This window comes from Solanum stenotomum, chromosome 12 (assembly GCF_019186545.1).
Source record: "Solanum stenotomum isolate F172 chromosome 12, ASM1918654v1, whole genome shotgun sequence".
In the NCBI taxonomy this organism is placed as follows: domain Eukaryota; kingdom Viridiplantae; phylum Streptophyta; class Magnoliopsida; order Solanales; family Solanaceae; genus Solanum; species Solanum stenotomum.
In genome coordinates, this window is record NC_064293.1 from 39917753 (window position 1) to 39942638 (window position 24886).

A 24886-nucleotide genomic window follows, 5' to 3' on the forward strand; every position below is an offset into this window, starting at 1 on the left:
CGTCAGTCCAAGGGAAGTAAAATAGATTGTTGATGTTGATATTTTCAACAAAGATGCAATCAATAATACGCAACTACTGTAGTATCTATCCATAAATCACATGCCCAATTCTCCATTGGCTGTGCGTGTCTTGACTATATGGCATAAAACAGAAAAGGACTTGCTTGGAAAAAAGTAACATTTGACTCATTGGCAACCTTATCAATAACAATAATTGAAGATATGGGAGTCCATCCATAAAAAAAAATGAACCTATAAACAGCAGTAGCATCCCAATGAGCTAGTAATTACTAGCCTTCTGTAACAGTAGCATAACAGTAATAGACTCTACTGGTGAAATGGGAGATGAGATACAGCCAAGAAGTTATTGGAGATGGAGCAAACACGATTTCTTCCCGGGAGATTCTTTCCAGAATTGGAGCGCATACCGATCAGCACTGTCACAAACATTTACCAGATTGAAGGAACGAGTTGCAAGCCGTTCTGAGGATGCTGATGAGATTGTGGAGCTAAGGAAAGAAAGTGAGAATGAGATGAAACGTTGCCTTAGTTGGTGGGACCTCACCTGGTTTGGCTTTGGCTCTGTTATTGGAGCAGGCATCTTCGTACTCACTGGCCAAGAAGCTCATGAACATGCCGGACCAGCTATAGTTTTATCCTATGTGGCTTCTGGCATTTCAGCAATGCTCTCTGTTTTCTGCTACACAGAATTTGCAGTAGAAATTCCCGTAGCAGGAGGGTCATTTGCATACATCAGAGTAGAACTGGGAGACTTTGCAGCCTTTATCACAGCAGGAAACATAATTCTTGGATCCATTGCTGGTAGTGCCGCAGTAGCAAGAGCCTGGACTTCTTACTTTACAACTCTCTTGAATCGTCATCCAAACTCTTTACGTATACATACAAATCTCATAGACGGGTTCAACTTACTAGATCCAATAGCTGTTGCAATTTTAGCAATTACATCAATAATTGCAATAAGCAGCACTAGAAGAACTTCATACTTCAACTGGATAGCATCAGCAGTAAATATGGTGGTGATTTCATTTGTCATAATTGCTGGACTTGCTCATGCCAATACCTCCAACTTGACACCCTTTGCGCCACATGGTGCCAAAGGTATCTTCGTTGCAGCGGCAATAGTGTATTTTGCATATGGGGGTTTTGACAACATTGCAACCATGGCAGAGGAAACAAAAAATCCATCGAAAGATATACCACTAGGGTTGCTAGGATCAATGTCAATTATCACTGTGATATATTGCTTGATGGCACTTTCACTAAGTATGATGCAAAAGTATACAGATATAGACCCTAACGCCGCCTACTCTGTTGCATTTCAAAGAGTGGGGATGAAATGGGCAAAATACCTGGTTGCCCTTGGAGCTCTGAAAGGAATGACCACTGTCCTTTTGGCAGGAGCAATTGGACAGGCACGCTATGCCACTCATATTGCACGAGTTCATATGATTCCACCATGGTTTTCACTTGTTCACCCAAAGACAGGAACTCCCATAAATGCAACTCTCTTGATCAGACTTGCAAGTGCCTGTATAGCATTCTTTTCAAGTTTGGATGTCTTGGCAAGTTTGTTATCTATAAGCGGCCTTCTAATATCCATGATGATGGCAGTTGCTCTGCTTGTGAGGAGATACTATGTCAGAGGTATCACCCCCCGGACGAATCTTTTGAAGCTTACCTTCTTTCTACTGGTCATAATTGTATCCTCCGTTGGGACTTCTGCTTATTGGGGACTGGACCCTAATGGTTGGCTTGGTTACACAGTAACTGTTCCCCTTTGGTTCCTGGCAACCTTGGCAATTTCGGTTCTTTTGCCACAGGATAGAACACCAAAAGTCTGGGGAGTCCCACTGGTTCCTTGGTTCCCATCCCTCTCAGTTGCAATAAACGTGTTTCTCATGGGATCATTAGGAGCTCAGGCATTTATAAGGTTTGGAATATGTACGGTTGTAATGCTGATATATTATATATTTTTTGGCCTCCATGCAACTTTTGACAAGGCTCATCAACCAAAGAAGCCAACGACTTCAAGGATCTTAGAAGAAGATATGGGAAGCGCTAGGGCATAAGTTTTTTTAGACCTATGATAAAATCTGGGACTTGAGTTCCATCACACTTAATCCTGCAATCATAAGATTTATGTTAGATGAAGTCATCACTGATCAGACAGAATCCTATCATTATGAATAATGAAAACTGTCTACCACAGTTCATGTTAGAGAAATACATTCTCGAAAATTTCAATGATAGTCACGTGATTATTGATCCTTTTATTCATTTTAACTTTGAAACCAAGAGATATATTAGCAAATGCTTATCCTACTTCAATTTGGAAAATATTAAGAAATAAAAATACTTCCCAGTTTATTAGAAAAAAGAACTTTATCGTTATCTAAATGAAAATTAATGATGGGTTACTTTGATAAAACAAGTTTAAAGACAGAAAAAATTACTTCCCACTTTTTTATTAGTTAAAAGGATTTTAAAAGAAAAGAAACAAGAGAAATGTTCTTTAAAAACAATATTTTTATTAGGTCCAAAAGTGCCCCTGTTATTAATAGTTTGGCCAAAAAAATGCTAGCAGCATTTTTGGACCAAACTATTAACGGAGGGCATCTTTGTTCAATTTTGCATAGTCTAAGGGCATTTTTGACCCTTTTCAGAAAACAAAAAAAAAGGAGATATGCTACAGGAGGTAAAGTAAGAAAGTAAACTTCAGCACATAGGAAACATATTCTAAAACAAGAGCAACGGTAGGTTTACATATTGCAAACTCACTTCAATGAACCAGTAGAGTTTGTACCCTTTTTATATTTTCTTGAAATATTCTAAAAGCCAAGCAATGTTTCTTAGAAAGTGTCTATACCAATTCAGGCCACATATCTGAAATAAGTTAGATCCACATTATTCCAATAAAAATCATGTCGACTCTACTTCATTCCAGTCAAAAAAGAGCATATTTGATGGATAAATAAACCCAGGAAATGTTAAGCATAATAATTCTATTCTCAGAAAGAAGATCTGAATTCTGAAAACTTTCAAATGAATATTACCAGATTAAACAGTAATATCATTCACTGCAACCACTGAAATTGTCATCTTCTACTGCTTTTCATGCTTCAACCTCCTGCACATCATGAAAGCATCATCTGATGACCCTTGGACTTCTCACTGTCATTTTCTACTTGGTTGCAATCTTCCATATGCAACCACCATGCTCACAATATTTCTTTCACCCACCATTGTGATCCCAAGTTAGTTGCAAGCAATAATAATTCTATAATAGCTCTACCACAAGAAAATTATTTTAACATATGCAAGATGCACCGTCAGATCATTTAGTTCCTTTACCAATAGAAAACGGCAGATATTAGTATGAACATTCACCTAATAACACAGTATATAGTAAGGGAAATTTAATTCACATGAGTGTACACTTTTAGTTGTGAAGTGGAAAGGTTGAGAGAGCAAGGTTAGAGGAAACGCACAGAAGAGAGATTTGCAGCCTGGTAGTACTGTGTTATGAATTCAACAAGATCAATACCTAGTAGCTTCAGCTCAGTGATAGTCACTCCGTAACAACTATCCTTTGTTTTGTTATTCCTATCCAGTTGTCTTTTTTCCCTAAGAAAAATGTTTTGTTGATGTATAGGGATAAAGCACAAGTTATACTAAAAATAGACAATTTAATTGCTCTTTTGTAGCACACATCTAGAGTAACTTTGAGCATTATTAAAAGCTGCTTTTGACATTGAAATTGTTCGTGTCTCTTGCACTTCAAAATAAGAACTTGTCCATGATTAGCACCAATTGGCAATCTCTCTATACAAAAGGGTGCTTTCAGATAAAGCAGCGGATTATTTTTTTTTTGTTGGTAGAAAGCACAATGGTGTCCATTTTTTAATATCTTAAAGTAATGCATTTCTGCTACATTATCAGTTAAATACAAAATATCAACAGCTTATTTTAAATCCAAAACATTTATTTCCCAAGAAACAAAATACATTAACTTTTGATGCTAACATCTTTCCAGAAAGATCCAAAGATTTGGCATCAGCATTTACACTGGACTTTGATTACCCCTCTATTCACTCTCTCTCTTACTTACCACAGGGAATATTATATACAGAAAAAATAAGCAAACAAAATTTTGAGCTTACTTTCATAAGCCATACACAACAACTTTGTTAGCATTTTCAAACTCCCATAATTTAACATTCCAGATACGTTTTGATACAAATTAAAACAAAGAGGAAGCAAAAGGTAAATAAGAAATGTAAACAACTATAAAAAAATTGCTTAAATTAAACTCTTTTTAGACTCTAAAACCGTTTCAAAATGATCATGCATGGCTGGAGGTATTGAAGTATCATCAATATTCAAAACTGGCGCGTTACAATTTTGTAGATTAGAACTTTTAGATTTCAAATCTAGCAGATCGATAAGAAAGTGAAGAAGAAAATATTCAATGACATGGAAGCTTTCTTTTAATATCCTTTTGATGAAGTTAGTAGTTTCATTAATGGCATCAAGAAGATGCAAGAGAGTACAATATGTAAGATTACAAATACAGGATGTTAGCTCCATTACATAATAGGCTATGCTAAGACCAGGGAGCTAGCAAAGTTCAAAAAATTGTCACAGGAAACTACAGGGGATTCATCTTGCCCTTTAATATCCTAATGACTTAACAATGCTAGATAATCATAATTGAGAGGTTTCTGTATCCATTCAAGAGGTTTATATAATAATCGATAAAATATGTCATTTTCTGTTAGATACATGTGCAACAGACATGCATTCAAACAAACAGAAAAACAGAACATTAAATTATGGATGCAAGTGTCTGTTCGGTAATAGCAGTCATCCTGTCATTGTGTAATTGTTTGATGTATCAAGCACAACGATCCAAATTCTGAAATGTACAGAATGGATCTTCTGAAAGAATCTCACGTCCATGTCCTCTTTAGTCCCTTAGGAGCAATATGCCCACGGGAAACAAAGGTTCAGGATATTGCATTTTTGCAACCAAAAAAAAACTAACCTCTAATATCAGACGAAAAGGTCACTCCAACACTTGTTAATAGCTCCTTGAACCTTCTTTGGTTTGCAAAGTTCTCGAATAATCATTTCCCAAGTGGACGACTTGGGATAAAGAATTTTTTGAAGCATCACTTCTATAATTCTTGAAGCTCCTACGATTCTCTGCCGCCTGTACAGTTGTAGCACCAGCTTATCCAGAAAGTCTTCCCCATCTTGGGATGGATTTGCTTTGTCATTTAAGGTTTTCAAGAAAATATTACATGTAATTGTGTCAGGATCACAACCTCGATCCAACATGGTATTCAAAAGATCAATTGCTAGAGAAATTCTGTCCACCTTGCATAAAGCATTAATAATTATGTTATATGCTATTACGTCAGGCTGAGAATCAGATCCTCTACATTGCATCTCATTGAAGAGTCTCAATCCCTGGTCCACAGAACCAGCATTGCAAAGGCCATGAATCATTGAACTATAAGCCACGACATCAGGGACCAATCCTTTGCCTAACATGTGCTTCCACACCATCATAGCCTCTTTGAGCTTCCCATCTTGACACAGTCCATGGATAAGTACACTGTAGCAGATTTCATTGCATGTGATACCACTGGTTGCCATGTCTTTCCACAAAAGTATAGCCTTGTTGCTGTCACCGGTTTTAAAATAACCTTTCATCAGAGAGCAGTAAGTATAAGCATTGGGAGTGCAACCCATTTTATTCATCTCAGAAAGGATCTCCTTAGCTTCGTCAGGTCTGCCTTCTCGACACAAGCCATCTATAAAAGCAGAATAAGCAACTGTATTAGGCTTCACTCCCTTTTCTATCATTTCCTTCCATATTTTTAACGCCTCTTCAGGTTTGCCCTCCTTGAACAACCCACTAACTAGTGCTGAGTAGACATATTCATTTGCCAGATGCCCTTTCTCCTGCATTGCCAACAAGATCTGCACACCATCTGTGGCTCTTCTTTGCTTAACAAACCCATTGATAATCGTTCCATAGGTTATATCAGTTGGTATATACTTATTTGACACCATTCTATCCAATAAACTAACTGCTTTCTCCAATTTACCTTTCAGGCACAAACCGTGTATAAGTGTGTTATAAGTCACTTCATTTGGAACACACCCTTTAAGAAACATGTTATCCACAAGCTTTGCAGCTCGAGCCAAGTCACCTTTCCGACAAAGCCCATTAATCAACACATTAAATGTCACTGGAACAGGAAGACATCCCTCTACCTGCATTTCATCCAAAAGAATAACTGCTTCATCAATCCGGTCATCCTTGCACAACCCATCCATCAAAGTGCAGTATGTATAAACATCCGGCTCACATTTCCAAGTAGGCATTTCTCTAAACACCTCCATAGCTCTATCGACCATCCAAAGCTTACACATTGTCTTAATAACTAAATTAAAAGAAAGCACATTTGGCATAACATTCCTATTATTCACAACATCAGCATAAAAATCTAAAGCACGACAATATAATCCTGTCTGAACTATCACATTAAGAACAGAATTAAACGACTTCACAGTTCGTTTACATTGAAACTCATCCACCATTCTTTCAAACAATTCAACAGCTTTTTCAGGCAAACAGGCTTTTCCATAAGCTCTAAACACTAAGATAAAACTCTTCTCAATAAAGACTCTTTTTTCACACTTCATTCTATCAAAAACCTTCTCCAAAGACGTAAAGTCCCCGGAATTGGCATACTTCTCAATAAGAGAATAGAATGTAGAATCACCCAATTTGAAAGAACCCAACTTTGGAGCCTCTTTAAATAACTTATCTGAAATTGGTACTTCCACTTCAGTTTTACAAGAACCCAAGTTGGGTTTTAGGGTAACTTTAAATGAATTATCAGAAAGGGGTTCTTCTACTTCAGTTCCACAAGAATTAAAGTTGGGTATTGGGGATATTTTCATTGAGTTATCAGCTATGGATATTTCCATTTCAGTTCCACAAGAACTCAATTTGGGTAGTCCCATTTCAGTTTTCAAAGTAGAAATTGCATAGTCTATTTCAGGTTCTTGGTCAGTATGAGAAGGGTTCGAAAGAGCTGAGAATAAACGGTTAATGGTGAAGTTAGAGAAAGACTTACATGGGATTAGCTTTGAGGTGAACTGTTTGGTAGGGAGGGAGAAAAAGAGCATGCCTTTTCAACTCAGATTCTCATGAAGAAAAACAAAAACTTCTGATAATGATCATATATGTTGGGTTTAAACTTTAAATTCAAGAATCTTTAGCGAAGGTTCAAGAAAATGAAGAAGGTCTCTGTGAGACGCTGACGAGGAAGAAGAAAACAACGAGGAGGGTAGCGGGAGTAGGGCAGAAAACTGGAAGGGTGGGGTGGGGGATTTTAGGGTGGGTGGGGGGTCTCTCTATTGATTCTATTTTTTCTTAACCCAAGGCTACCATATTTCTGAATCATTAGCGCGGATATATCTTTATAATAATTTATATTTATATCATGCATGATTTTTATTTTTATAATAGATAAAAATATTATATAAATCATACACATCACATTTTTTTAGTTGTCATTTGTCAAGGTAAATTATTTATGCTAAATTTATACTTTTATTAATTTGTTATTCTTTACCATCAATATTATGTATTTTTATTTTTTTGGTACGGATGTAATTAAAGAATCTAATTATTTTTTATAGATGTGATATTATATATGCAATAATCTCACAAATATGAATTAAATATTTGGTAAAAAATTAAATAAGTAAAATAGTTTTACCAAAGTATCGATGCGAAGAATGATCATAATGTTGATTTATTTGTTTAACATTTTTAAAAAAATTCATTTTAACATGTATCCTTTGTTTTGCAAGGAAAATACTACACTACAGTTCTATGTATAAAACTTATTACTTTAAGCATTTTATGGTAAGAAAAATTTAATTGAATGTATTTAAATACATGATTGAAGTGCAAACATGTTTTCGAAATAAGAGGAACTTAAGTTTTCTGGTTAAAAGTTTAAATTCATTGGTATCCACTGAAATTTAACGTTATCGCGTTGACATCAAAACTTATTGTGAAATAAAACACTCATTTTATGCAAGGATGAATCTAGATTTTTCATTAAGGAATTGAAAAAATAAAAAACATGGTGCTTAAGATCTGAATTTCAAATCTAAAGGTGAATTTTGAATCAGACACTTTTAATCTTATATATGTTCAAAATTATAAGTAAAAATTAAAAAAAAATACTTTATATATATATCATCTAATTATTTGTTGAGAGAGTTTGATGAATCCCTCGCTACCCTCTTTAGATCGGCCCCTATAAAGGAAATCAACTTTTGCAATATAAGTAAAACAATCGATAATATTACTTTGTTCACTTTTATTCGTTTTATAGTTTAAAAATATTTTTTCACTTTTAATCAAAGTGAATAGTATCCTAAGATATTAATACTAATCATCATTTTTTTTTTAAGTATCCCGCAAAATTCCAATTGGGAAGTAAAGGTCAATGGAGGTAGTATTTTTTCATGTGCATCGATCGATTTGGTTTGGTTTTAAGTATTATCGATTTGATTTATTGAATTTTTATTTTTAAATACGTTAAATCAATAAAAAACCAAAACAATATTCTTTATCGATTTTTGATTTATCGGTTTCTGGTCATTAACGATTCGATTTTCGATTTACTCAATAAGAAAATGCTTATAAAATAAATATACGACTTTTCACTTCTTTAACAATTTGACACGATACAATAAAACAAACAAATCAACTGTAAATGCTTTGATATATTGAACAAGAAATATAATGAGAAATTACATCAATAAGCGTAGATGTTGTATGAAAGATACAATTACACGTTACAACCAAAACATTGAAATTTCGGATGTGAAGTAGAAGTAATGAAGATTGTCGCGTAGAATACTTATATAATGTTTAGTTATGTTAAATTATTAATATTTAATATTATGAAGGGTAAAATGGTAAAATACTATCGTCTTATCAATAAACCCAATACTAAAAACCGATAACCTAATATATATATTTCTTATAAAATCATTAAAAAACTATTAACATTAGTCCATTCAATTTTTGCACACCCCTTAATTTAACTCTACTTATTACAAGTCAATGTAGCGTTTGAAACTAATCAAAGCATTAATAAGAAATTACTCTATCTATCAGATACTTATTAGTTGATAGCATTAATAAGAAATTACTCTCTCTATCAGATACTTATTAGTTGATCACTTTTAGAAAAAACATACTAATTAATACTTTCTTAATTTAGTAATGCGAAACAACTATTTTAAAAAAGATGGACGGAAAATGCTCTTAACAGGTGAATCCCATTTTCATCATCAGTGACTTATAACTGACCAAATTCTTTCTTAAGATTTAGTAAGTCTTAGCTGTGTTTGTGTATATATATAGAGAGAGCTACATAGTACTATCACACATAAATTCCTTTGGGAACAAGAAACAGATAGAATTCGTATCGTTTTTTTTTTTTTTGAATGGGATCTTCAAATGGGAGTGATTATTTCGAATCGTATAGTAGTTTTGGGCGGCAATCTAATGCAGATTCAGACGAAGATGAGTTAATGTGGGCAGCTTTAGAGAAGTTGCCATCGGAGAAGCGTACAAACTTCGCGTTGTTAAAACGCACGGATACGGTCGATGTCACAAAGCTTGATCGACTCACTCGACAACTTCTTGTCAACAATGCACTTGCTACTTCAGAACAAGATAATTACAAGCTCCTCTATTCCATCAAACAACGCTTCGATAGGTATTAAAGACTATTTTCAATTGACCCTCGATCCACAATGTGAAATATATACAGGTTTATCGTTAATGGTTTTGGCCAACTAATCAGAAAATTTGTCTTTTAAAAAATGAAGGGTGGGATTGGAGATTCCTAAAGTTGAAGTGCGATATGAAAATATAAGCATATCAACAAATGTGAAAGTAGGTTCAAGAGCATTGCCTACATTATTAAATTTTGGTTATGATGTAATCGAGGTACGTAATGCTAACCATTTAGTTTATTTGATGATTGTTTCCACCTTTATGATATGTTATTGTTGATCGAACGCGTTTGATATATATATATCCTCATTCTTCTGTGTCAATTTCATGAATACAGAATATATTAGCTGGATTAAGGATATTTAAACCAAGGACACATCCCCTTACAATTTTGAACAATGTTACCGGCATTGTAAAACCTGGAAGGTAATCTTTTTATTCTTACATCACATGTATGTTACGTTGCATAGTCATTCATACTACACGACCAGCACTAAGATTGGTACATACTACCTTTTATATATGATATGGTTTACCTGACCACGGACCACATTCATGTGTCGGGTTCATAAAGTAATTTACAAAATGTTGAATGTATTCAACAGGGCTTTGCAGCTTGTTGCAAACACTGGTTTATTAAGAATACGTAAGAAAAGCATCAATATATGCCGAATTTCTCCATATATAGTTTCCCGAACCACCTTTTATTAAAAAATGGACCAGAGCCACTTCGAATTGATCGTGTCTTGTTCTTGTTCTTCTTTTCTTTTTTGTTGTTGTGAATTTACATTGTTTGGTTGCCAGTAATTTTAAGTTATTGTTGATTGTAACAAAACAAATGGATCCTATTAATTAATATTTGTTTAAATTGCTATCAATATCAATAGGATGACTCTGCTTCTAGGACCTCCAGGTTCTGGTAAATCCACATTGCTTTTAGCTCTTTCTGGAAAGCTTCACAATGGACTGAAGGTCAGTATGCGTGCATTAATTACTCGTTCGTTATATAATCCAATAGTATTAACTTAATTGTTCCTTAACTGAAGTTGAGTTGTATAAAAGCACATACACTCATATACATATTATACATTAATTGAAGATTACTACTTTAAATGAAGTGATCGATTAGTAGATAAGGTTTATCTCAATATGCACTGCATCTCGAGTAAATATTAAGGAAACGCTGCGTTATGGGCTGAAGGGACTGGAGATTTGGTAGGCGTTTGGACACGAATTGAGTATATTTAAAAAAAGTGAGTACTATTTGGAATTAAGTTGAAAAAGGGTATTTATTGTGTTTGGACATGCATTTCACTTGAAAAAATATTTAAGTTTTGTGAGATAATTGTTTTTGCTCGAAAAAACAGGTTCAGACCAGTTTTAAACCAACTTTTCAGAACTTGAAATATCTTTTTTCACGACTTTATTTGGTTTCAGCGAACTGGCAGTATTACGTATAATGGACATAAAGAGGATGAGTTTTGTGTGCAAACGACTTGTGCTTACATAAGTCAAATAGACAATCATATTGCAGAGTTAACTGTACTAGAAACTTTAGATTTCGCAGCGAGATGCCAAGGTGCAAGTCATGGTTTTGGAGGTAATTTGTCCTAACTTCTCTTCTACACCTTAATGGATCTCTATTTTAAAATAAAATGATTTTTCTACAAATTTTTCTCGAGTATACTTATCAATGTACACAACCGTTTATCATTTACTTGTTTTCAAGGCCTTTTCTATGCCATACACATAATGTAGCTGGTTGAACCATGTAATAACCTCATACTCTGCATTTAATTCTTTACTTCAATTATTGTAACCATGTGCTCTCTGCTACTAATACAGTTAACATAATGGACTTAGCAATTCTCGATATGAATCAATTCCAAACTACATTTGAACTTAACCATTATGATATTAGCTCAAGCTCTCTGAAACTATGCTTCCCTATGTACAAACCTTCTTCTAAGCTACTTTGGTGTGCTGCATAATTCTATATCCTCTGTATGCCTTTACTTTACATTTAGTCTATGGTGGTTGTCTTTACTTATTGCGAGGGAGTTTCCACGAATAAGCTTTTCTCCGGCACTTATTAAGTAATCTATGCAACATACTTGTGCATCTCCACTGGCTCAGTTCTCACTTCCATTCCATTTTCACATCTGACAAATGAACAAATGGTGAGTACTTGTATGGGGGATTCTTTTCACTTCAACGAAATAGGCAACTTGATCAATTTGGTGCTGTCGAATGCAATTCATGCCAGATCCCAAACAAATCATTAAAATTGAAAACCAACTCGTTGCAACCAAAACTAATTCAAATTGCCACCATAATGAGTTTAAATTGATTAGAAAAAAGTTTTGACATTTTTCTTAACAAGAATGATGCCTTTCATCAAGAGCCATAGGTTATCTCGTCCTGAAACACTGGAGTAAAAATTTCCCTGAAGATTGCAAGTGCAAATTGTTTGTTGCCTCTCATTTAAATCAGTCAAGGTTTATCAGACATAGCATGTTTTCTTTCCTGATCTTGGCCTGTTATATATATTTCTTCTGCAGACTATCTGAAAGACCTTGATCATTTAGAGAAGGAAAGAAAGATACGCCCAAAGTTTGAGATAGATGCATATATGAAGGTTTGATTATGATCATCCTTACTTTTTAATGCACTCAAAAATGACAAATCATGACTTCTTTTTGGTTGTTTTCATGTTGACTTTTGATGAAATAAATAAAACCATTCAGGCATCTTCTGTTGGTGGTACAAAGCACAATGTGTCCACAGAATATGTCTTGAAAGTTCTTGGTCTTGATATATGTTCAGATACAATAGTTGGTAATGACATGAGGAGAGGAATTTCAGGTGGACAAAGGAAGAGAGTTACAACAGGTCTCTCTCTCTCTTTATATATATTTTGTGTGTGTATGCATGTATCTCTCTCTCTCTCTCACACACACACTCACACCAAAACAACCCAGAAACAATCACAAATACACACTCTACAATGCTTGAGTTGCATTTGATCGCCTTAATCGAATTGATAGTTTGGGGATTTTCCTTAAAATATCTTCTTTTTGGAATTTGTTGTGATGGGGGAAGTGACATGCTTTGTGGAATTTAAGTTCTAGATTTGCATGCTAATATTTCCCATCTGCAGGAGAAATGATTGTTGGACCCAGGAAAACACTATTCATGGATGAAATTTCTACTGGACTTGACAGTTCTACAACTTTCCAAATAGTCAAGTGCATAAGAAATTTTGTTAATTTAATGGAAGGAACTGTGATGATGGCTCTTCTTCAACCTGCACCAGAAACTTTTGAGTTATTTGATGATCTGGTGTTACTATCTGATGGATATGTTGTGTACCATGGACCTCGAGCAGATGTTATTCCATTTTTTGAGTCATTAGGATTTCAATTGCCATCTCGTAAGGGTGTTGCTGATTTTCTTCAAGAGGTACTTTCATTATGGTACTGTATATCCCAGAACTGGACTTGGTACTTAATTAATGTCTTTGTAGGTTACCTCCAGAAAAGATCAGGCTCAATACTGGGCTGATACTTCCAGACCATATGAGTTCATTCCCGTTGAGGCAATTGCTGAAGCTTTTAGAAATTCCAGATATTGTCAGGATCTAAAGTCATCTCTTTCGGTTCCATATGATAGATCCAAGAGCCATCATTTGGCTTTATCTAAGACAAAGTTTTCTGAATCCAGATTGGAGCTCCTTAAGGGTTGTTTTTCAAGAGAAATGCTTCTAATGAGTAGGAATAGTTTTCTATACATCTTCAAAACATGTCAGGTGAATGTAGTTTGTTTTCTTTATCCCAAACTACTTCACCTACTAATTTCTTCTGCCTGTCTCAGTTTACTTGACCCCTTTTACCTTAGACACAAGTTTTCCCATCTCCTATAACTCATGTGTGTGGAACCTCTCTCATTTATATTACAGGTTGCATTTATGGGATTTGTAACATGCACACTGTTTCTAAGAACGCGGTTACATCCCACTGATCTGGTGAATGGGAACTTGTATCTTTCTTGCTTATTTTTTGGCTTGGTGCATATCATGTTCAACGGAAGATCAGAACTCCCTCTCTTAATATTTCGCCTCCCAGTATTCTATAAGCAAAGAGATAATTTCTTCTATCCTGCGTGGGCGTGGTCCTTCAGTAGTTGGATTCTGCAGTTACCTTACTCCATAATTGAAGCTGTTGTATGGTCTTGTGTTGTATATTGGACTGTAGGTTTTGCACCTGGTGCTGGGAGGTATATACAGTGTTATGTTGACATCACACATACATAGTTTATTGGTTATATTCTGCTTACACCACCTTCATCTTTTTCGCAGATTTTTCCGTTACATGTTTTTACTATTTTCAGTACACCAAATGGGGATGGGTCTCTTTCGGTCAATAGCTTCTATTTCACGAGATATAATTATAGCAAATACATATGGATCAGCTGCTCTGCTAATCACATTTTCACTGGGTGGTTTTATCTTGCCAAAAGGTAAGTTTATAGCTCTCTTCATTATTAACAGAATGTCATTTTATTGAAAGAGGTTCCATTTTTACAGAAATGATCAAGCCCTGGTGGGTATGGGCCTTTTGGGTGTCACCATTGTCCTATGGACAGCGAGCTATTTCAGTTAATGAATTTACTTCCCCAAGATGGATGGAGGTGCGACTTCTCTACCATACAAAACCTGGATAGTTATTTATAGATAATAAGTAGCTGTCTTTATATAAATTTAAACTTACTTTTTGTAGAAGACAACAAGTGGAAATGTTACCCTTGGCTATGCTGTTCTGCAATCCCATAGTATACCAACATCTGGTTACTGGTACTGGCTTGGAGTAGGAGTTCTATTGCTCTATGCTTTGCTTTTCAACATTATTCTGACTGTAGCCTTAGCTTTCCTCAACCGTAAGTTCAAAGCTCCTGTTACGGAGATAAGAGTTGTCATCATATTGATTCCAATATCTACTGGACTCATATTTTTCGGTTTACTCCTGCAGCACTAAGAAAATCGCAGGCAATTATCCCAGCTGATTCCAGTGGTGTAAATTCAGTTAGTGATGGTAAACAATTTTCTCTGTTGGATTTTTGGCTTGTGTATCGATGATCTATTTATCATAATCTTTTGCATAGGAACTGGCCAGGGGGTGAGTACAACTAAAGGAATAATCTTCCCTTTCCAACCACTAGCAATGACTTTCCATAATGTCAACTACTTTGTTGACATGCCAAAGGTATCCATTAGGGATAATTTCGTTTTTTTTTGAATGATGAATCGTATTTCAAGCTGGAAACATATATCCTTTTCTCAGGAAATGAGTTCAGAAGGAATACCTGATAAAAAGTTGCAGCTACTGTCAAATGTAAGTGGAGTATTCTCACCTGGCGTTCTAACTGCATTGGTTGGTTCAAGTGGAGCGGGAAAAACCACATTGATGGATTGCCTAGCTGGTAGGAAGACTTGTGGACTTATAGAGGGTGATATTAGGATATCAGGCTACCCTAAAATACAAGAGACTTTTGCAAGAATTTCAGGATATGTTGAACAGAATGATATACATTCTCCTCATGTGACAGTTTTTGAATCCCTGTGGTTTTCTTCTTATCTCCGGCTCCCCAAAGAAGTGAATGAAAAACAAAGACAGGTTAGTAGAGCCCATGCCTTTTGGTTTCTTCATTTCTGTGTTCATATTATTTAATTTCATAGTATTGTGATTGATCTATTTGGTTAAAACTCAGTACCCCTTTGACTTTCTTAATTTTCAGGAGTTTGTTGAAGAAGTAATAGAGTTAGTGGAACTTGACTCTCTAAGGCATGCTTTGGTTGGCTTGCCTGGCCGTTCTGGCTTATCAACCGAACAAAGAAAACGTTTGACAATTGCAGTAGAACTTGTGGCAAACCCATCCATAGTTTTTATGGATGAACCTACATCTGGGCTTGATGCACGAGCTGCAGCCATTGTAATGCGAACTGTTCGTAATACAGTAGATACTGGACGAACAGTGGTCTGCACAATTCACCAGCCAAGTACTGAAATTTTTGAAGCATTTGACGAGGTAAGATACCACAGTTTTTCTCAAATAGATAAAAAGCATGCATTGTACTAATGTGATGCTACAATTTTTAGCTTCTTCTACTGAAACGCGGGGGACAAGTGATATATGGAGGAAAGCTTGGGGAGAAGTCACAAATTATGATTGACTATTTTCAGGTATGAACTTGGCTGTCCGTTAGCTGTTTCAATGTAGTTGTTTCTACTATCTCGAGGTATACAATTTTCATAATGTGTAGAATGTATGCCCTTAAAATTGACCAGAAGCTTCTTCTAATGTATGTTGCTGACTTGAATGTGAATTTTGTCAACTGCAATCTCCATATTGAGATGATTCATCTGCTCAGCACTGCTTTCTGGTCATATTTTGCAGGGTATTCACGGTATACCCCCAATTCATAGTGGTTATAATCCTGCAACCTGGATGCTTGAGATAAGTACATCAGCTGCTGAAGTGAAACTCAGAGAAGATTTTGCAACAATATACAGAAATTCTGAACAGTACAGGTGATCTTAGCGGACTTGTTTCAATTCCTGAAATTTATTATTTTATTTGTCTTCTTTTCTTTTGCCTTTTGACAATCTTGTGTTTATGTTCTATTTTTTCAACATAGGCAAGTTGAAGCCTTAATTAAGCGTCTGAGCGTCCCACCTGAAAGCTCAGAACCTATGGGCTTCACTTCCAAATATAGTCAAGGTGCAGTGTCTCAGTTTAAGATCTGCCTGTGGAAGCAAAATCTCGTATACTGGAGAAATCCATCATATAATTTCATGAGGTTGTTCTTCACAACAATGTGTGCATTGATTCTTGGTTCCGTATTTTGGGATGTTGGTTCAAAAAGGTAAATGTCCTTTATGAGATATCCATAGCAAACTACTGGATGGTTGTTCTAGTTTCTCTGGATGAAATTCACTTGTCATTTCTCTATTTAATGACAAGTATACAGCTTTATACCATGCCTCAGGTATATATTTTATAGTAGGAAAAGACAGAAGGAAAGACAGGCCTGCTGTTTCTTAATAATAGGGAAAAACTTCTTGAAAATGATAAGAATGCATAGGGTGATTCAAATAACTTACTGAAGGGAAGTATTAAACTAGAAATTAGTGTGACATTCACATTGTAACAATTCAATAGTAGAGCACAATTTATTAAGCGCAGAGTACATTAGCGTTGTATTTGGACATAAGGAGATGGCTTTGTCAAAAAAAGCTAGAAACAAATATTAAGGACATTATAAAAAAATTCTTCTGGTATAACTTTTTGGTCTTATTTTAAGCATTGTTTTATGCATTGATCTATGGCTTAAAACTGCACAGCTTATTTTGAAGCTAGCAAACTTCAAAATCTTTATAATTCAAATCTATCGTTGAGTAATGGTGGTTGTAGTTAAACAAGAGGACTGCTAAATGGAATCATTGGATTGAACCATACTGGGTTTTTTTTGTAGAAGAATGTACACATTATGCACTAGAAAAATCTTCTCCCGACTAAGACGTGCATCTTTATAGCTATATTGTCCTAAAGATGGTTACATCAGCAAGAAATGGAATTCAGAAGTTCTGCTGGATAGGTTGGTCTGATGATAAGAAAATGGAGTTAGATTCGGCCAAGAGTAACCTTAGAAAACTTCTACTTCATGAAAAAAGATAGAGTAAGCACCTTGAACCAAATTGCTTGGTGACTTTTATTAATAATTAGAGAATAAAGCAGTATACAGATTATAGATGGCTTGTGAAATGAGTCCTACTGTTTAAGCAGGTATCTTTTCACTTTAAAGAAAATAAATAAGTAGAGGTTCAGTTGGCTTCTTCATGTTTCTTCCCTTTATTTCTGCCTTCTAAATTTAGGGTAATGGGCTAATGGCTATGGATCTTGATAATAGTTTTTGGTTGATATTAAACTCCTTAATGATTGCTCAAAGCCCCAAACCGTTAAAATATTATGCTTGAAATGATTTGACAGGGACTCAACTCAAAACTTGTTTGTGGTAATGGCGGCTCTTTATGCTTCGGTCTTGTTTCTGGGGGTCAATAATGCTTCTTCTGTACAGCCAGTTGTTTCCATTGAAAGAACTGTTTTCTATAGGGAAAAAGCTGCAGGAATGTATTCCCCGCTACCATATGCAGCAGCTCAGGTTGGCATATTCACAGACAAAATTACTTTTACTTGTAAAAAACTATATTTGTATGAATTTCTTGATTGTCAAAAGGATCTGATTATATGTATTGATGACTTCTGATGAACTTTTTCTTTTTTTGGTCTATCAGGGTCTTATTGAGATTCCATATGTCATGATCCAGACCCTAATTTACGGAATCATTACATATTTCATGATCAACTTTGAAAGGGACGCAGGTATGATAAATTTCACGGGTCATGGTTCTTTATGATCAATTATATGCTGTCATGCATCTGCTAAATTGCAGAAAATTATTGTGCAACATGAATGTCTAAACAAATTATTTCTTCATGGGGTAGCAGGGTTAGGCTTAAGAACCAATAAGTGATTTAGATGAAAATTAGGAACAGAAAACAGTACCTATCATAGTCTACTTGACATGGAACTTTGTGGTTATGAGGGAAATACTCTTCTCCATTACAAATTGACCATATTTCACTATCCAAACATGACAATTAGTAAACAAGATATGTTAATATGAGTATTACTACAACAAATTATCTAAAATAGAAAGGCCTGCTGAGCAAACTGTCTCTAAAATTATTTGAATATATATCGTTGGCTATAAGATTCTCTGCTGGTGTATTTATATCCTTAACTTCAATTCATAATTTTTTGATGTTGCGGGTTTTGAGTTCTATTCATAAATTGATTGCACTATCATGACTCTGATCTTTTCCATGAATTGCACCTGTAACAGCTATTGTATTCCTTGCTTTTGGAGTTGGTGGGCTCATTGACTCACTTATGTATTGTTTGGATATCTTGCAGGCAAATTTTTCCTCTACATACTATTCATGTTTCTTACGTTCATGTATTTCACCTTTTCTGGTATGATGATTGTTGGTCTTACACCAACTCAACATTTAGCTGCCATCATTTCATCAGCTATCTTTTCATTGTGGAACCTCATGTCTGGTTTTCTAGTTCCAAAACCTGTAAGTATTCTTACTTCCCTTATCACTAGTCAAAATTGCAATTGTCGTGTTTGTTGAACTAGATTGCTTGAGATAACATTTTGCAGTGGTCAACCAAAACACGAACAATTTCCTTGTGGAACACTATATGTATAGTTATGAAATCTGCAAAAACTGGAAACTGGACTCTATTTCATGATTTCTGCTGCATCTCACTGTTGTGGCTCCTTTATAACTAATTGCTCATCAAGTTGCCCTAGACAGCCTTTTATGAATTAATCTTCATGCATGCCATTTTCCTTGTGTCATTTAGAGTATCCCAGGATGGTGGATATGGTTCTACTACATCAACCCAGTTGCATGGACAGTCCGTGGCATCATTAGCTCTCAACTTGGTGATGTGGAAACAAGGATTACAGGACCTGGATTTGACGGAACAGTAAAAGACTATTTGGAAGTCAGACTTGGATTTGGTCCTGGGATGATTTGGTGGTCTGCTGCTATGCTTACTGGATTTTGCTTTCTCTTTTTTGCCATCTATGCAGCATCAGTCAAACGTCTTAACTTCCAAAAAAGATGAAGCGCTGTTCAAGTGTTAAAACTATTATCCTTCATTGAATCAAATATACTTATAATTTCAAAATGTGCTTATTTGGCAATAGTTTTGGATCCAGATTTGAATATGTTGTCAAGGAAAACAAGTATATGTGATAATATATATTAGACCTTAATGGTTTTGCTGTTTTCCAGTGCTCAATATACTTTCCAAATGCTAAAGAAACTTCATTTCCCTCTTTTCGTCAAATTTAATTTGTTTTTATGTAATACCGGATAAGATAGAGCCTAAATAGAATGAAATGAACAATGAGGATTCACATAGCCGACCTCAACTTCCTTGAATTTGAGGTATACGTGCTGGTATTCACATTTACATAGTTTTAAGCCAGGCTTGATGCAATTCACAATGATGAAAAGAATACAGGCGAACCTTTTATTTAGATATATTTAGCAGTGGCCTGGAAGACCATTTTTCCTTACATTAGTATTCTTATCTTTTGGGATCACCTTATTCAGATGCACATTTTACATTACAGTGATAGGACAACTAGAGTTCAAGCTGGAGCCTCAGCACTAGAAGGAACAACCTTACGGACATAAACAGGATCCCCCACCTTGACTATCTTTCCTTTTCCATGGCTAAGAGCGTCGGAACAAACCATGTTCTGTCCAAAGTATACCTGCAAAATAACATGAAAGATCGTAGTTGTGATTTATCTAGGGATTGTTAGGTAACTAGTTATGGAACTTCTCACTTTATTAGATCTTACCTTCCCTTGTTGTTTCTTATTCGGACGCAAGGCCTTATCGGATCGGAATTTCAAGAGAGTTTCTGTTGGCTCAGAGCCTGCTAGAGCTGTTTCTTGATTTATGGTAGGTACCTTATATAAAGAACAGAATCAAGGTCAAATATAAAGAGTTTATCTTGATGATGAGCGTTCAAATGCAGGTTAATTAAGAAGGTTAAGTACTACAAAAAATAAAAAATGTTCCATAATCAACTCCATTCTCTTAGTTTAAGCTTGAATCAAAGATACTCATCACAACATCATAAAGGGAGAAACATGACTAGACTCTTTTGATCTTGTCCAAACAAGTTGGTATGGAGTTGCTATAAAAGGCCCTCAGATGTGTTAAATTTCTTTTTAATATCATGTTGCATGAACTTTATACAAAAAAAACAGGTGGAAAAAACAGCTTCCAGTTTGCAAAGGTTATTCTCTGTCGTTTAGTAAGAAAGTAAGTTCACGAGGTCTTACCTTACAGCGAGAGCATAGTTTGACACCCTCAAATGTCAACTTATTGATCCGGATCTCCTTCCACAAATCCTCAGCAAATGGTTCACATCCATCAACAAGGACACTGTGAAAGAAGATAACATCAAAAATTTAACTGAGTTAATCTAAAGTACTAACAGTTTGTACAGAAAGAGGAAAGAAAGTAAACAACCAATCATAAAAAAATTGTACAAGAGGGACAAGAGTATACTTGGGTCTAAAACGATTTACTGGAACAGGCTCCTTGAGAAGAGAATTTAATGCATTCAATGATCCCTGCAGAACATGGACCAAGAAAATCCAGCCTAAGCTCTTGTTTTATGGATGTTTATGTTGAATTTAAATGATGATATTACTAAGTAGTAAGTACTAACCTGCGATAGCACGAGGTATGGATATCCATCAGAAAACATAACATTGTATCCTTGAGCATAATTAGGATCTACAACTCTCATTTCCTTAACTATAAGAGTCAGCAACTTATTTCGATCAAATTGTATACATTTATTCCCAGCAGTTTTCTACTAAAGCAAGAACATGAGCCTAATAATAGGCGATACACTAATCTATGCAAAAAAATTGCAAAAATAAATGTCCACTCAATGCTGAGTATTGCTTCAAAATTGTGAAAAACTTGGACAAAACGATGCCTGATTCATCTTTATTCAACTGTTTAATGATATTGTTCAAATTCTGTGGATGACATTCTGAGATCAAAACATGGGGACCAAAAAGATCTATCTAATTAATGAAATGAAAGTCTAGTTCTTAGAAAGAAGATTGTCTGATCGTGAAGAGCTTTCTTAACCCTTCCTAACAAACTTAAGGATATTTAGCTTCTGGTAGAAAAGTACTCCCTCCCAAAATTAATATTTAGCATTTTCTTGATAACCATGAAAGCTGTGAAGCAACATAAGAAATTGACTGTATGCAAGGTCGTAGGTCCTAGACTTATGCAACTAGCCATTTTTTCAAATCTCGTCACAAAAAAACAAGTAAAAATTGCAAAAGAAGCAAAGGAGATAGCATGAGCCATGAGTTGCTCTCTAAACTACATATTGAAAGCTGGACAATACGTAGAGAAGTTAAGCATAAAAGGTGGAAGAGATATACAGAACAAATTTAAGACAAGGATATTGTAACATCAGTGATTTCATATGAGTAACATATAGATGAGGAAAATCTAGATAGAACTATGGGATGAGCTATACCTTCACTAAAGCGAACTAGCCGACTTGGTTTCCCCAGATGTGTGGAGAACCACATAGCTGCCTCAGCTCCCTCGTCCAAGGCAGAACCAGACCACTCCCAGACCGAGACACCATCTGACACTACAGATGGGTTACTTAGTGGAATGTTCAGTGGATCCATACCGGGAGCTTTGATAACTACATCCAAAAAGTAATTTGAGATATCAAAAAGACAGGCCAATCTTTGTCATTTTCTTGTGGGCTATCAGTATGACAGGAAGCTTCTATGATTAAGGAGATGCTACAAGGAGTAAAAAAATAATAACAATATTACAATTCAAACATCAATATCCTAAATCTTAAATTCTTAAGTCACACAGGGAACCAAACACTGATTGTTAGCTCAGCATATCAACATTTTCAGTAGAATGATCTATCTTTTAACATTTATTATCCTCTCTCTTTCTTGTCGACTATAGTAGTAGTAATAGATTGCTAGGAGAAAAACATGACCAGTTTTGCTGCACCACCATTTAGCTAAAAAGAGAAACTGTACCAATGAGATAATACAATAGTAAAAAATATAATTAAACTATGACCTTATTTTCGACTGAAAACTCTGACACTACCTAAATAAGAGTCATTATTTGGTTCCCAGCCTTCAGAAAAGGCCTCAGTTGGCAATGCCACTTCGACAAGAGCAAGCTTCGGTTCAACTCTTTGAGTATAGGCCCTGCCTTTGGAATTCACCACTAACCATTGTCGATCCCATCGAAATCCTGTTTAAATGTAACAAGATATAAATTTTCAAGTGATAATATGAACGAAGAAACAAGTTTAGGAACAGAAAAGTAAAAGCTCACTACTAACAATTTGTTAATGAAGACTGTTATTTACTCAAAAAGTCAAATATGAAACTAAACCATACTACATAAAATTTGTCCCAAGGTACTCCATCCTAGAAGGTGACCAAAAAACAAACCTCTATCAAGAATAACAAATTTCATATCTAATAGTAGTACTTTGTATTTTGACATTTTGGAAATGAGAAAAAATGAGCAAGTTCAAATCTTGATTTGGTTTTGCATATTGAGAGTAGGAACTGGGAAATCCAACTTTTCCCAAATAGGAAGGAAAAGAGATAATTATTCTCCAAAAAAGTTTAAAACTGCTTTTCAATAGCAAACTACCTTCTCAAATCTTGACACTTCCATATGAACCAAAACACAAAAAGAGGAAAGCTACCAACTTTATCTTATTTTCCTTTACCCCACAATCTTAATTACCAGAAGACACCCTTTTACACTCCATAACCAGTAAAACAAACCCAAAAAGGAAAAAAAAAACAATAATTTCAAGATTTAAAGGAAAAATTGAGCATACCAGTAGAAGTGATAGGTGCTTGAGAAACAGAAATTCCACGGCATGATTTGATGGGATATACAAAGATTGATTTAACTTGAGCTGCCATCACTCTCTGTATCTGCTCTTTGCTTTGCTCTTACCTACTTCATCTGAATATATATCTATTTTCAGTTTGATTTAATTTTTTTAAGGTTCGATTTGGTTGTCAATGGTTTTGGCAAATAAAACCAAAAGACTTAAGTCATCTACCGCTCCTTAAAAGTTATCCGTATAATTCACTTAGATATCTTAATCAGGGCTAGTACCTATTGAACACTTTTATTTATTCAAAACTTGTTTCTATTAGACATTTTTCGATAATAGGTAAATAAAATAAAGTGTGTGTAATACACTTGCTGCGATGTGGCAAAATGACTAATTAAAAGATAACATGTGGCGTTGGACCCAACAATTTTCCAAAATTACTTCAAATAAATTTTCCATCTATTTTTTTTTATAAAAATAAAATTAAATGAGTAGCCCTACCCCATCCCCCTTTCTTCTTAGCAAGATTTTATTTCTCAAAGGACAAAATTCAACTCTTTGTTAATTGCTTACATAATTATTTTTTATTCCTAATACGTGAGATTGATATATTCAAAGAGACTGATACAAGAAAGATGAAGAAAGACACTGTCAATCGTCTTGAGATCGATAACAAAGAGAAATCGAGAGGACCTAAATTAATTTTATTGAATCAATATGATATTGTGTTTGATAATTTTAGTGGGTTTACATTTTAATTTGAATGGTAATATTTGTTCGAAGGTGACCGAGATGGACATCGATCGGCAAACTTTTTTCCGTCCGATGTTCTTTCTTCTTTTTTTCCTCCAAATTTAATTAGCTGATTCAATTTTTATTTTTTAATAAATGTTGAAAAGAAATAGAATAGAAAAAGAAAAGAAAAAAAATGGAGTGCAATGGTCTTCATGGAGAAGACGACTTACAGGGATGGGGTGGGGGATCATTTTTTCTTTTTAAAGAATTAGTATTACTTTTAAATATATATAAAGTTAAATTATTTAAATGCCAAGTGACACTCCAAGAAGAAAAAGTATTAAGTTTTTTTGGAAAAAATAAAAACAAAATATTATTTAAGTTTTTTCACGCGCTTAGTGGAAGTGTAAAACATTTATTTTGCCACATCAATATTTTGTGTTTAATAGGTATACTTTTTGAACAATTCAGATGTTCAATAGGTAATAGTTATAGTTTAGATATTTAAGTGAAATATGCAGACAATTTTAAGGGGCTGCACATGACTTAAGCCAAACCAAAATGCTTAGGTAATGGATAAACCAATGACAATGAGTGAGATGGTGTTTGAAGAATGATGTGGTGCATCAATCAATGATTCTTATAAAAAAATATATTTTAAAATAGATTTTTATTTTACAGATTACTTT

The 24886-nt window shown here is 34.8% G+C and overlaps 4 protein-coding genes across 6 annotated transcripts; 2 read left to right on the forward strand and 2 right to left on the reverse strand.

Moving 5' to 3' along the window:
* The first annotated feature begins 191 nt into the window (after positions 1–191).
* Positions 192–2298, forward strand: LOC125846652 (cationic amino acid transporter 5). The gene has a single exon (XM_049526212.1). It carries the CDS (start codon positions 339–341, stop codon positions 2088–2090), a length of 1752 nt encoding a protein of 583 aa, XP_049382169.1. The 5' UTR covers positions 192–338; the 3' UTR covers positions 2091–2298.
* Positions 1905–7422, reverse strand: LOC125846650 (pentatricopeptide repeat-containing protein At4g20090). 3 transcript variants are annotated; one of them, XM_049526211.1, is made up of 3 exons: positions 5066–7422; positions 3075–3148; positions 1905–2143 (listed from the first exon to the last, which is right to left on the reverse strand). In XM_049526211.1, exon 1 carries the CDS (start codon positions 7225–7227, stop codon positions 5074–5076), a length of 2154 nt encoding a protein of 717 aa, XP_049382168.1. In that variant the 5' UTR covers positions 7228–7422; the 3' UTR covers positions 1905–2143; positions 3075–3148; positions 5066–5073. The 3 variants fall into 3 exon arrangements, with proteins under 3 accessions (XP_049382168.1, XP_049382167.1, XP_049382166.1); XM_049526210.1 differs by having other exon boundaries at positions 3075–3366; XM_049526209.1 differs by having other exon boundaries at positions 3075–7422.
* A 2151-nt stretch (positions 7423–9573) lies between these two features.
* On the forward strand, positions 9574–19790 carry LOC125849445 (ABC transporter G family member 31-like). The gene is made up of 24 exons (XM_049529530.1): positions 9574–9848; positions 9961–10081; positions 10206–10294; positions 10756–10840; positions 11306–11468; positions 12430–12506; positions 12616–12760; positions 13029–13330; positions 13395–13676; positions 13827–14143; positions 14226–14386; positions 14454–14557; positions 14647–14803; positions 14896–14958; positions 15029–15129; positions 15208–15540; positions 15662–15952; positions 16024–16107; positions 16322–16455; positions 16563–16790; positions 17915–18086; positions 18220–18307; positions 18903–19069; positions 19362–19790. The coding sequence occupies exons 1-24, from the start codon at positions 9574–9576 to the stop codon at positions 19626–19628; spliced, it is 4206 nt and encodes a 1401-aa protein (XP_049385487.1). The 3' UTR covers positions 19629–19790.
* Positions 19791–19918: 128 nt separating this feature from the next.
* On the reverse strand, positions 19919–23561 carry LOC125848180 (uncharacterized). The gene is made up of 8 exons (XM_049528002.1): positions 23457–23561; positions 22703–22852; positions 22095–22271; positions 21258–21346; positions 21095–21159; positions 20866–20968; positions 20377–20487; positions 19919–20286 (listed from the first exon to the last, which is right to left on the reverse strand). Exons 1-8 carry the CDS (start codon positions 23542–23544, stop codon positions 20161–20163), a joined length of 909 nt encoding a protein of 302 aa, XP_049383959.1. The 5' UTR covers positions 23545–23561; the 3' UTR covers positions 19919–20160.
* Positions 23562–24886: the final 1325 nt, after the last annotated feature.

Excerpts from the sequence above, each read along its gene's own strand:
- LOC125846650 (XM_049526211.1), bottom strand. The coding sequence starts at position 7,227 with ATGCTCTTTTTCTCCCTCCCTACCAAACAGTTCACCTCAAAGCTAATC.
- LOC125848180 (XM_049528002.1), bottom strand. The coding sequence starts at position 23,544 with ATGGCAGCTCAAGTTAAATCAATCTTTGTATATCCCATCAAATCATGC. Across the intron at positions 21,160-21,257 it reads CATACCTCGTGCTATCGCAG|GGATCATTGAATGCATTAAA; the intron begins GTTAGTACTTAC and ends CATGTTCTGCAG. Across the intron at positions 20,969-21,094 it reads GTAAATCGTTTTAGACCCAA|TGTCCTTGTTGATGGATGTG; the intron begins GTATACTCTTGT and ends CTTCTTTCACAG.
- LOC125849445 (XM_049529530.1), top strand. The coding sequence starts at position 9,574 with ATGGGATCTTCAAATGGGAGTGATTATTTCGAATCGTATAGTAGTTTT. Across the intron at positions 12,761-13,028 it reads AAGGAAGAGAGTTACAACAG|GAGAAATGATTGTTGGACCC; the intron begins GTCTCTCTCTCT and ends TCCCATCTGCAG. Across the intron at positions 14,804-14,895 it reads AGCCTTAGCTTTCCTCAACC|CACTAAGAAAATCGCAGGCA; the intron begins GTAAGTTCAAAG and ends TTACTCCTGCAG.
- LOC125846652 (XM_049526212.1), top strand. The coding sequence starts at position 339 with ATGGGAGATGAGATACAGCCAAGAAGTTATTGGAGATGGAGCAAACAC.